The sequence below is a fragment of the Haematobia irritans genome, chromosome 2 (assembly GCF_050003625.1).
Source record: "Haematobia irritans isolate KBUSLIRL chromosome 2, ASM5000362v1, whole genome shotgun sequence".
Lineage (NCBI taxonomy): Eukaryota > Metazoa > Arthropoda > Insecta > Diptera > Muscidae > Haematobia > Haematobia irritans.
This window is the reverse complement of record NC_134398.1, coordinates 75628127-75641901: the sequence shown is the minus strand read 5'-3', so window position 1 is coordinate 75641901 and position 13775 is coordinate 75628127. Positions and strand designations below refer to the sequence as shown.

Sequence of the window (13775 nt, the reverse complement as noted above, 5' to 3'; positions counted from 1 at the left end):
ATTATTTTTTTAATTTTCGCTTTAGAAAACACTCAAAACTAATTTTTAAGACACCAATAATTTACATTTATATCGCACGCAAGGAAAACGTAAAATAACTCCAACTTCAAACATATATAGTGACACAACGGTACTTGTCAAAGACACAATTTTTGCGCTAGTGATGTGGAATTTTGTGTATTTTACCGACTATAAAAATTTTTTCGGTTCTCCTAAATTTCATTTTTCAATTAATTCCTATTTTTGGTATCAAAAACCCCAATGTGCGTCGTTTCATAACTGTTGTTGAGACATGGATCCACCACTATACTCCAGAGACAAAAGAACAATCCAAACAATGGACTGAAGCTGGAGGAAGTGCCCCAAAGAAGGCAAAAACAATTCAATCGGCTGGTAAGGTTATGGCAACGGGTTTTTGAGACTCCAAAGGTATTTTATTGATTGACTATCTGCAAAAGGGTAAAACAATAAATTCAGAGTACTATTGCAACCCTTTGGATCAATTAAATGTAGAAATTCGAGAAAAACGTCCTGGCTTATAACACAAAAAAATAATTGTTCATCAAGACAACGCACCAGCGCACAAGAGTGTTTTAACAATGGCTAAAATCAACGAATTAAAGTACGAGTTGCTTGACCACCCACCTTATTCTCCTGATTTAGCTCCCAGTAACTTTTACTTGTTCCCAAATCTACAAAAATTCCTTGTTGGCAAGCGTTCTACCTCAAATGAAGATGCAATTACAGTTGTAAAGCACTATTTTGAAGACCTTGAGGAAAACTATTTTAATCAATGGATAGAATTGCTAGAAAAGCGTTGGACTAAGTGTATTGAAGTTTCAGGGGATTATATTGAAAAATAAAAATATTTTTGAAAAACTAACAATTCTTTTTCATTGGTAGGCTAAGAATTTTCCGAACCGCCCTCGTATTATCAAAGAGCACGAAAAATTAGTCACTGCGTCCAAATTTAATAAAAATCGGATAAATATTGTTGAAATGGCGAGAGTGTCAAAAATGAAATATTTACATTTGTATATATGTTAGTGTCAAAGCTAGGGTTAACCAAAGAGTTATATAACCATATCATATTATAAACTATACCCAAGGCTGAACTGCATGATTTATTTATTTAATATGTATATACAGCAGTAAGTTCGGCCGGGCCGAGTGTTAAATACCCACCACCATGAAGTATAATAGTTTCCATGGAAAACTCTTTGTCGTACGGGTTACTTGATAATATGTAGAATTTCGGGGGGTTTGATGACAGTTTGTTTTATTAAATGCAGTAGAATAGGTCTATAATTTTTCTGAGTGTACAATTGTTGTTTGTCGGGGAAATACAGTATAAATGAAACACATTTTGTAGCAATTGGACTCAATAGTTTATTTTATATTTTATTAAGCAAATAAAGCATACTCCTAAGTGGTAAACATGCACTCAGTTTTGCTCCCCACTGTATCTGTTCCGAATATATTGTGTATAGGTACAGATTTTGTTATATGCCCCCAATAATCCCACCCTCCCATGTGGGATCTAGATTCTGTAGGTTTTTCAGAACCACAATTAGGTGTGCTGAGTTTGGTGTATATCGGGTCATGTTTTTGGCATAGGGACTGTATAGACTGATCTCCCGATTTAACTCCTTGGGCTTATATAAACCGCAGTTGTTGGTAAGGTAGAATCTTTAAATTTATCTTCGAGAAGCGTACTGGTTGAACTGATCTGTTTAGGAGAATATCTGTCATCAAACCCCCAGAAATTCTACATATTATCAAGTAACCCGATATGCATAAAAAATGTGGAATGGATAAAAAATCATCAACAATTATATAAATTATTTATTTAGCAAATATCACAAAATATTTAATGTACATCCAAACCACTGAATTCGGATCACACCTTTAGAGGTGACGCAAATTCAGTGCAACGGCTGTTGAAATGATGGACATCCGTCCTATGACAAGGCCATATTAAATTCATCGCTTCTGCGCCAATTTTTCACCACTTCCGGATCCAAAAAGAACATTTTCACTTTTTTGGGCGACGATTTTTTGCTGGGATGCTATTCTCTCAAAAAAATTACCCACCAAAAGAATTTTTTAAACAATGTTATTTGGTAATTTTTTTATTCGTTACAAACTAAAAATTAATATGTCTATTCTTTCTATAAAATCTCTACAGTAAAGCAACGCCTGCAGAAACTATTTCCACTAATTGTGGAGCATGTAATTGTTATGGCTTTAGAGTCGGTTAACTATGTTGAAGATCGGGCTATACAAATATTGCAGTTAGTGCATGAGGAAGAGGAACTACGGACAAAATCACAAACGGGCTTCTCTCATGAAATGGCTCCTTATTTTGAGAATACTTCTGCCGATTCATTTGATGTTCAAGATGGAGTCGACGTCTGTGCTGACAGGTAAATGAACAGTACTATCTGCCTTATTTTTTATTTATTGAAGTATCATCACATGACATCAATCATTGTTTTGCCCTATCTTTATTTGTGTTGGTATTGAAATTGAATAAATTCATTTGCTTTAAATATTAATGCTTAAACAATATGAAATAGCAGAACCAAGAATTATATATCACCAGTCTATCAAGATGCAATAAGTGATACCAAGGAGAATACGAAACACAATAAAACGGATTCCACCTATCATCATTTTGAAGCGAGCCTTGGGCTCAATCTATCATCCGTTAAAATGTCAACGAAGAGCATACTTGATCGATATCGAAAAATATCAAATACTACGGCAAATCATTACATTCGAGGAGCTTGCACATCAAATACTTTTTGGAACAAAGTATCCCATAATTCACGTGATAAATCCGATTCTTTAAAGTATGATATTTAAATATTTCTAAAGATTTTTATATAACCTTTTTTAATATTATTGTAGATGTATATAAGTAATTTTTTGTATTAAGAAATTTAGTTAGTTGCTGTTCAATTAGTGTAGGACCTATTTCTGTAAAACTCTTGTTTTAACCATTTCACCATTTAATCTAGGAAGTCAGTTTGGACGACTTATACTGTATTAGACAATTTCGCTCTGTGTTATACAATTGATAAAAAACGACACCTTTATTTAATACAAACAATTAAGGAAAGTCAAAAGACGGCCGGGGCCGACTATATTATACCCTGCACCACTTTGTAAATCCACATTTTCGATACTATATCAAATCTGTCAAATGTGTTGGGTGCTATATATAAAGGTTTTTGTCCCAAATACATACATTTAAATCTGAATCCATCTGAACAAAATTTATAATCTATAGACTTAAAATTTAAGTCGGCTAATGCCCTGGGATGGTACACTATGTTAGTAAAAACCAAGTAAGGAAAGTCTAAAGTCGGGCGGGGCCGACTATATTATACCCTGCACCACCTTGTAGTCAAATGTGTTGGGTGCTATATATAAAGGTTTATCCCAAATACATACATTTAAATATCACTCGATTTGGACAGAATTTGATAGACTTTTACAAAATCTATATACTCAAAATTTAAGTTGGCTAATGCACTAGGGTGAAACACAATTTTAGTAAAAAACAAGTAAGGAAAGTCTAAAGTCGGGCGGGGTCGACTATATTATACCCTGCACCACTTAGTAGATCTAAATTTTCGATACCATATCACATTCGTCAAACGTGTTGGGGGCTATATACACGCAAAAAAATAATTCTTTCCTCCCAAACGAAATTTTAGACAAACAAAGTTCGTTTCTCATTTGCTTTTCGCTGTAAGGAAGTGTATTTGGAAGAAAATTATATACTTTGTGTGATAAACGTTTATTCTTTTCCAGGATGTAAAAACAATTTCATAAAGGCAAAGTAAAAAAACATTTCTTTCTTGCTAATTGCATTTTCCCTCACATCTTTCTCACATCCACGAGGTTTTTTAGTTCCTAACACATTTTCCTGTAATACCAACAATGTAGAAGAAATTATACGATTTTATAAATTTTTAAATTTTTTTTACCTTTCGCCTAGACGGAGAATCGAACCGCGGACCATGCACTTTGTAAGCCAACACACTAACCACTGAGCTATGTACCTGTTATGGTCATCAATAGATAAATATCCATATAAGTTATATTTATATAGCATAGCTTGCGGCGCCTACGAACCGAATAAACAAAGTTTATTTAACACAAACATTTAGTTTGGCACCGTGGAGCAGTGGTTGCTACGTCCGATTTGCATGCCAAGGGTCGTGGGTTCGATCCCTGCTTCGACCAAAGTTTTTTTTGTTTTTTTTTTTTTTTACATATATTCCAGATATGTTCGGAAGATTCCGAAAAAATGTTCAACATTACATTGTAATATATTAAATTTTGAACTGTAAAATGTGCCTTATTAAAGAACTAAAGTCAGAAAAGAACAGTGTTTGATATAAACGAAATGGACTGTGTTGTAGTTTCAAAAATAACTTTTTTTATTGAAAAAATAAAAATTTTGTAACAAACGAATTTTTTTGATGATAAAAGTTTAAAATTTTCGGAGCAATTCAAAAAACTCTAACAAAAGAAAAACGTTTTCGGTACACGTTTTCCAAACGTTTTTTTTCTTTGCGTGTATAAAGGTTTGTCCCAAATACATACATTTAAATATAACTCGATCTGGAAGAATTTGATAGACTTCTACAAAATCTATAGACTCAAAATTTAAGTCGGCTAATGCACTAGGGTGGAACACAATGTTAGTAATAACAAGTAAGGAAAGTCTAAAGTCGGGCGGGGCCGACTATATTATACCCTGCACCACTTTGTAGATCTAAATTTTCGATACCATATCACATCCGTCAAATGTGTTGGGGGCTATATAAAAAGGTTTGTCGCAAATACATACATTTAAATATCACTCGATCTGGAAGAATTTGATAGACTTCTACAAAATCTATAGACTCAAAATTTAAGTCGGCTAATGCACTAGGGTGGAACACAATGTTAGTAAAAAAACCGGTAAGGAAAGTCTAAAGTCGGGCAGGGCCGACTATATTATACCCTGCACCACTTTGTAGATCTAAATTTTCGATACCATATCACATCCGTCAAATGTGTTGGGGGCTATATATAAAGGTCTGTCCCAAATACATACATATAAATATCACTCGATCTGGAAGAATTTGATAGACTTCTACAAAATCTATAGACTCAAAATTTAAGTCGGCTAATGCACTAGGGTGGAACACAATGTTAGTAAAAAAAAATATGGGAAACGTTTAAATCTGAAGCAATTTTAAGGAAACTTCGAAAAAGTTTATTTATGATTTATCGCTCGATATATATGTATTAGAAGTTTAGGAAAATTAGATTCATTTTTACAACTTTTCGACTAAGCAGTGCCGATTTTACAAGGAAAATGTTGGTATTTTGACCATTTTTGTCAAAATCAGAAAAACATATATATGGGAGCTATATCTAAATCTGAACCGATTTCAACCAAATTTGGCACGCATAGTTACAATGCTAATTCTACTCCCTGTGCAAAATTTCAACTAATTCGGAGTTAAAAATTGGCCTCTGTGGTCATATGAGTGTAAATCGGGCGAAAGCTTTATATGGGAGATATATCCAAATCTGAACCGATTTCAAGCAAATTTGGCACGCATAGTTACAACGCTAATTCTACTCCCTGTGCAAAATTTCAACTAAATCGGAGCAAAAAATTGGCCTCTGTGGGCAAATGAGTGTAAATCGGGCGAAAGCTATATATGGGAGCTATATCTAAATCTGAACCGATTTGGCTGATATTTTGCAAGTTTTTCGAGACTCATAAAATATTCGGATGTACGGAATTTGAGGAAGATCGGTTGATATACACGCCAATTATGACCAGATCGGTGAAAAATATATATGGCAGCTATATCTAAATCTGAACCGATTTTTTCCAAAATCAATAGGGATCGTCTTTGAGCCGAAACAGGACCCTATACCAAATTTTAGGACAATCGGACTAAAACTGCGAGCTGTACTTTGCACACAAAAACTAAATCGGAGCAAAAAATTGGCCTCTGTGGGCAAATGAGTGTAAATCGGGCGAAAGCTATATATGGGAGCTATATCTAAATCTGAACCGATTTTGCTGATATTTTGCAAGCTTTTCGAGACTCATAAAATATTCGGATGTACGGAATTTGCAGAAGATCGGTTGATACACACGCCAATTATGACCACATCGGTGAAAAATATATATGGCAGCTATATCTAAATCTGAACCGATTTTTTCCAAAATCAATAGGGATCGTCTTTGAGCGGAAACAGGACCCTATACCAAATTTTAGGACAATCGGACTAAAACTGCGAGCTGTACTTTGCACACAAAAATACATCAACAGACAGACAGACAGACAGACGGACAGACAGACGGACAGACAGACGGACAGACAGACGGACAGACAGACGGACAGACAGACGGACAGACAGACAGACGGACATCGCTAAATCGACTCAGAATTTAATTCTAAGCCGATCCGTATACTAAAAGGTTGGTCTATGATTACTCCTTCTTGGCGTTACATACAAATGCACAAACTTATTATACCCTGTACCACAGTAGTGGTGAAGGGTATAAATATGCGAAACATTTAAATCTGAAGCGATTTTAAGGAAACTTCGCAAAAGTTTATTTATGATTTATCGCTCGATATATATGTATTAGAAGTTTAGGAAAATTAGAGTCATTTTTACAACTTTTCCAGTAAGCAGTGGCGATTTTACAAGGAAAATCTTGGTATTTTGACCATTTTTGTCGAAATCAGAAAAACATATATATGGGAGCTATATCTAAATCTGAACCGATTTCAACCAAATTTGGCACGCATAGCAACAATGCTAATTCTACTCCCTGTGCAAAATTTCAACTAAATCGGAGTTAAAAATTGGACTCTGTGATCATATGAGTGTAAATCGGGCGAAAGCTATATATGGGAGATATATCTCAATCTGAACCGATTTCAACCACATTTGGCACGCATAGCAACAATGCAAATTCTACTCCCTGTGCAAACCAATTTGGCTGATATTTTGCAAGTTTTTCGAGACTCATAAAATATTCGGATGTACGGAATTTGAGGAAGATCGGTTGATATACACGCCAATTATGACCAGATCGGTGAAAAATATATATGGCAGCTATATCTATATATGGGAAACATTTAAATCTGAAGCAATTTTAAGGAAACTTCGCAAAAGGTTATTTATGATTTATCGCTCGATACACATGTATTAGAAGTTTAGGAAAATTAGAGTCATTTTTACAACGTTTCGACTAAGCAGTGGCGATTTAACAAGGAAAATGTTGGTATTTTGACCATTTTTGTCGAAATCAGAAAACATATATATGGGAGCTATATCTAAATCTGAACCGATTTCAATCAAATTTGGCACACATGACTATATTGCTAATTGTACTCCAGTGCAAAATTTCAACCAAATTGGGCCAAAACTCTGGCTTCTGGGGCCATATAAGTCCATATAGGGCGAAAAATATATATGGAAGCTATATCTAAATCTGAACTGATTTCAATCAAATTTGCACACATGACTATACTACCAATTGTACTCCTTGTGCAAAATTTCAAGCTAATTGGGATAAAACTCTGGCTTCTGGGTCCATATAAGTGCATATCGAGCGAAAGATATATATGGTGTAGCAGAGTGAAATATTATTTAGTTTAATACCACATTTCTATGTAATTTTGAATTATATATCGGTTAATTTCATGAAACATAAATATTTTTTTTAGGTGTATATTTTTTATGTTAGTTATTTGTTATTGTAACAACATTCAGATTCTTGTTTATACATTGCACTCTATTTCAGTTATTCTGACTCATACTTTGATTATTTGTCACTCGAATTGTCAGTTCAAACTCTTATCTTGCTCTTATGATGAGTATGTACTCACTCTCTTTTAATTATATATTATTTTGTTGTCTATTTTATTTCTCATATTCTCAATTACTCAGTTGTGATGATCCGTTATTTTATGTTGAATTGTTTGTGTATTTTATAATGCTCTGAAAGTTTAGCTTCTTTGTTTTGAATTTTTAAATATTGTATCATTGCTAATCTTGCCTTCAGGCAATAAAGTTGAACAACGGAAGAAAACCACTGTGTTTTATTACCCATAAAATAAAGTGTGGACGATACAGGACGTTACCGTCTGTCTCGACACCACTTTGAAAGGAAAAGACACTAAAGCTCTTGGACGTTGACCGTCTAGAGTCTTCTAAAACTAGAATTGAGGATCTGTGGAAGAACCCCCCAGTCCTTCATTGGCGCCCAACAAAACTTATGATACTGTTGGTACCTTTAACTTTTGTGGAAAATCTTACTGAGACTTCACATCATTGTTGTTGTTGCCATCAATCCCTGTAGTCGCTTTCTTCCCCGTTTTGTGGGTTGTTGAAACTTCGTTTGGCTTAATTTAAAATTGCTGCACTGTGGTTGTTGGGGGTAATTGGAATTCGGTTGTTGCTATTCTTTTGGGTGCAAAAAAAATTAATAATTTAGCTCATATTTAAGAGGGAAGATGATCAGACGTAGTCCACGGAATCCTAGTGTAGAGACCCCACAAGTGACAAATTCTATAAATTCTGGAGCTGCGGTACAAAGGAATGGCTCAAATGAAAATATACCCAGCACCTCTAATGGTGGGTCAAATAACATGGCAGCACAAAATGGACAAATTAATGCAGCTAGGCCTCACGATAACCACAGCTGAAGTTAGAACATTCAGTGAAGCCGTCGATCTTTTAAGAAAAAAGTTTGCTCCTCCTAAGCCAGATTGGCGTATTTACAGCGAGATTTTTCAGGATAAACAAAAAAGCTTAGAGACTGTAGACTGTTTTGTCTGTAGAAAGCGTAGACTATTTTCTCAGCTAACGGAAAAACTTTCTGAAAAAATAATGCTCGACATGATTTACTCACAGCTGAATATCCAAATAAGAGAAAAGGTCTCAAGAAACACTATTTCCACATTTCAAGATCTCCTAGCTAAGGCCAGGGAAATTGAAATCCTGGCAATTGAAAATAAGCAGGAAAAAACAGAAAGGTATAATGGGTTTGAAAATATCGATAAAAAGGCCATGAAATGTGCTTACTGCAGAAAACGAAACCACACCATTGAGAATTGCTACAAAAAGCTCGAAGCGGATAAGCACGCAAATGCAAAAGGTCAAGAGGTAAAGCAAAATTGTTATGGTTGTGGAGCACCTGGCTTCTATCGTGCAAATTGTCCTTATTGTAATAAAACTCAACCTGGAACCAATAGAGAGCCCCTTGACTTCAATTCTATACATACGACTGTGGTCGGTAGAAATGTCCCTGTAGTAGAAATCAATATAAATGGGTTAAAGGGAGAAGCTTATATAGACACCGCAGCTAGAACTAGCGTGGCAGGGCAGTTCCTATTTGAAAAATTAAAACAAAAAGGACTTAACTTCGAAAAGGTATGTACAGAAATAGTTCTTGCTGATGGGGTAGCCCGAAATGAAGTTGTTTATTCTACGGTGGCAGACATTATTATTGGGAAAAGATTCAAGAAAATCAGATTCATATGCCTTCCAAAAGCTAAGGGGAATAGAACACTTCTTGGAATCGATTTCCTGGAAGAATGTGGAATTATTCTTGATCTCGCGGATCGTACATGGTCATTTAAAGATGAGCCCGCGAAAGTATATAGTTTCAAACTTCTTGAACCGTGCACTATAAATGGCATTTCACATGAGGAAAAACTGCGACAATATAACGATGACGTCAAACAATTCTTTAGATGGTTTGAGCACTCAAACACTGAAAATAATGATTATTCTGCTGATTTTACAAACAACTTGTTTGAAGATACACTACCATCTGATTTTGAAATGGAAAATCTAACAAATTTGTTCCCCCCTTTGAGGAAAAGAAGCTATGAGGCAATTGGCAATGATATTAATGGGCCCATAGAATTGAATTCCATAGATATACTATTAAGACCGGATGAAGGCATTCATTTAGAAAGTAGTGAGAGGAGTTTGCTTGAAGGTGTTCTTTTTGAGAAACAAGAAATTTTTAACGACATCGATGTCCCCATATCTCAAGTAGAGCACCATATAAAAACTGGCACACATGATCCTATTTCAACCTCCCCTTATAGGATATCTCCAAAAATGAAAATACTTTTGAAAAATGAAATCGATGATATGGTTCAAAGAAATATTATTACACCGATGGAATCCCCTTGGGCTTTCCCAGTTGTCCTCATTCCAAAGAGAAATGGTAAAGTAAGGCTCTGTGTCGACTATCGACGACTAAATGCCATAACGACCACCGATACATATCCTCTTCCCAGGATCGACGATATGCTTCATGCAGCGAAGACCACACCGTACATGTCAACACTGGAGTTGCGTTCAGGCTATTGGCAGATTAAAATAGCAGAAGAGGACAAAATCAAAACGGCCTTTACCACATCATTTGGCATTTTTGTATTTAACCGTATGCCATTTGGCTTGAAAAATGCGCCAGCCACATTTCAGAGGCTAATCGACAAATTCCGCCAGGGACTCCCAAACATAATGATACTGGCATATCTTGATGATATTATCATCTGTTCAAGTAGTTTTAAGACTCATATTTCAGACTTAAAACAGACGTTTGAGCGGATTATATCTTTTGGGTTTCGCTTGAACAGGGACACATGTCACTTTTGTAAACAAGAAGTTCAGTACCTGGGACATATTCTCACTACAAATGGGCTCAAGGTTGATCCAGAAAAAACCAAGGCCATTCGTGAACGTCCCAGACCGAGAAATTCGAAAGAGGTATTATCCTTCTTACAAACGTGCAGGAGATGTATACCATCATTCGCTGATATATCAAGACCTCTGTCAAATTTAACTAAAACCAGTAAGGAAAGTCTAAAGTCGGGCGGGGCCGACTATATTATACCCTGCACCACTTTGTAGATCTAAATTTTCGATACCATATCACATCCGTCAAATGTGTTGGGGGCTATAATAAAGGTTTGTCCCAAATATATACATTTAAATAGCACTCGATCTGGACAGAATTTGATAGACTTCTACAAAATCTATAGAGCTAAATTTAAGTTGGCTAATGCACTAGGGTGGAACACAATGTTAGTAAAAAAATATGGGAAACATTTAAATCTGAAGCAATTTTAAGGAAACTTTGCAAAAGTTTATTTATGATTTATCGCTCGATATATATGTATTAGAAGTTTAGGAAAATTAGAGTTATTTTTACAACTTTTCGACTAAGCAGTGGCGATTTTACAAGGAAAATCTTGGTATTTTGACCATTTTTGTCGAAATCAAAAAAACATATATATGGGAGCTATATCTAAATCGGAACCGATTTCAACCAAATTTGGCGCGCATAGCTACAATGCTAATTTTACTCCCTTTGCAAAATTTCAACTAAATCGGAGTAAAAAATTGGCCTCTGTGGTCATATGAGTGTAAATCGGGCGACAGCTATATATGGGAGCTATATCTAAATCTGAACCGATTTCAACCAAATTTGGCACGCATAGCTACAATGCTAATTCTACTTCCTGTGCAAAATTTCAACTAAATCGGAGCAAAAAATTGGCCTCTGTGGTCACATGAGTGTAAATCGGGCGAAAGCTATATATGGGAGATATATCCAAATCTGAACCGATTTCACCCAAATTTGGCACGCATAGTTACAATGCTAATTCTACTCCCTGTGCAAAATTTCAACTAAATCGGAGTTAAAAATTTGCCTCTGTGGTCATATGAGTGTAAATCGGGCGAAAGCTATATATGGGAGATATATCCAAATCTGAACCGATTTCAACCAAATTTGGCACGCATAGTTACAATGCTAATTCTACTCCCTGTGCAAAATTTCAACTTAATCGGAGTTAAAAATTGGCCTCTGTGGGCAAATGAGTGTAAATCGGGCGAAAGCTATATATGGGAGCTATATCTAAATCTGAACCGATTTGGCTGATATTTTGCAAGTTTTTCGAGACCCATAAAATATTCGGATGTACGGAATTTGAGGAAGATCGGTTGATATACACTCCAATTATGACCAGATCGGTGAAAAATATATATGGCAGCTATATCTAAATCTGAACCGATTTTTTCCAAAATCAATAGGGATCGTCTTTGAGCCGAAGCAGAACCCTATACCAAATTTTAGGACAATCGGACTAAAACTGCGAGCTGTACTTTGCACACAAAAATACATCAACAGACAGACAGACGGACAGACAGACAGACAGACAGACAGACAGACAGACAGACGGACATCGCTAAATCGACTCAGAATTTAATTCTAAGCCGATCCGTATACTAAAAGGTTGGTCTATGATTACTCCTTCTTGGCGTTACATACAAATGCACAAACTTATTATACCCTGTACCACAGTAGTGGTGAAAGGTATAAAAAATTCGAAATGGATATGGGAAGAAAAGGAAGAAGAAGCATTTCAAAAGTTAAAACAGCTTCTAATATCTCCACCAATTCTAAAACAAGTCAACGACCACAGAACGAGAGGCTTTGGCTGTTGTCTGGGCGGTCCAGAAATTTAGAGGATATATAGAGGGTTCAGAGATTTTGGTGTTGACAGACCACCAACCATTGAAATGGCAGTTTAACCTTAAAAGTCCTATGGGGCGCCTCGCAAGATGGGCCCTTCAGCTTCAAATGTACAATATCAAATTTGAATATACACCTGGCCGTAAAAAGATTGTAGCTGACAGGCTATCACGGCCTTCTTGTGATTTAGCGAATCCCACGAGAAATGAATGTTTCTCAATTGATATTGATTTTCCAAGAAAAGGAGCGGAGGATTTTCGGAAGGCGCAACTAGAAGACCCTACTATAAAAACCATTATCGATTCTTTTGAAAAAGGCGACGAAAATATCATGCGTTACACAAGTAGAGGCTACATGATGCTTGACGGTGTATTATATAGATTTTGTTCAGAGCAGGATGCGGAAAACGGCCAATTAGTCGTGCCGGAGTCATTAAGAAATATTATTTTGTTTAATTATCATGATGAACCAACAGGAGGACATTATGGCGTTGACAGAACTATTAGTAAAATCGCCCCACATTACTATTGGCCGAAAATGAGAATGGAGATTGCAGAATATGTCAAATCGTGTATACAGTGTAAGCGATATAAGCCAACTAACATGAAACCTGTGGGATTGCTTCAGACAGTAGCAAGCAATAAAAGGTTCGAAATTGTCGCTGTGGATTTGTTTGGGCCTTTACCTAAGACAGCACAGGGAAATCAATGGATATTGATCGTAGAAGATTTATGTAGTAGATGGACCAAGTTATTTCCTCTACGAGATGCATCTGCGGAAAAATGTGCCCTTGTTCTACTCAACGAAATATTTTTGCGCTATGGCATTCCGAGGAGACTACATTCCGATAACGGTCCCCAATTTATTTCGGCGGTGATGCAAAAATTGACATTTTGTCTTAGAATTGAGCAAACATTTACCCCAGTATACCACCCTGAAGCTAACCCAGTGGAAAGAAAAAAACGCGACCTAAAAGTCCAGCTTTCCATATGTGTTGGTCAAGATCACCCATCGTGGGATAAAAACTTACCGTCAATTCGATTCGCGATGAATACGAGTAAATGTTCTTCAACAAATTTTACAGCTGCTTACCTGACATTTGGAAGGGAGCTAAGAACTCCCATTGAAGTTCAATATGACCTTCGCACGATTACCAATTCGGAAATTTTTGTTCCCC

General features: G+C 35.9%; 1 protein-coding gene across 3 annotated transcripts in view; it reads left to right on the top strand.

The window, feature by feature from the left end:
* Positions 1-13775, top strand: part of LOC142225536 (uncharacterized) — a 455965-nt gene that overhangs the window by 331015 nt on the left and 111175 nt on the right. For 2 of the 3 annotated variants that reach the window (XM_075295326.1, XM_075295325.1), the window contains 2 exons: positions 2189-2426; positions 2583-2855. In XM_075295326.1, coding sequence (XP_075151441.1) covers positions 2189-2426; positions 2583-2855 — 511 coding nt within the window. The remainder of the gene's footprint in view (positions 1-2188; positions 2427-2582; positions 2856-13775) is intronic. The other variant, XM_075295327.1, reaches the window with a different exon arrangement.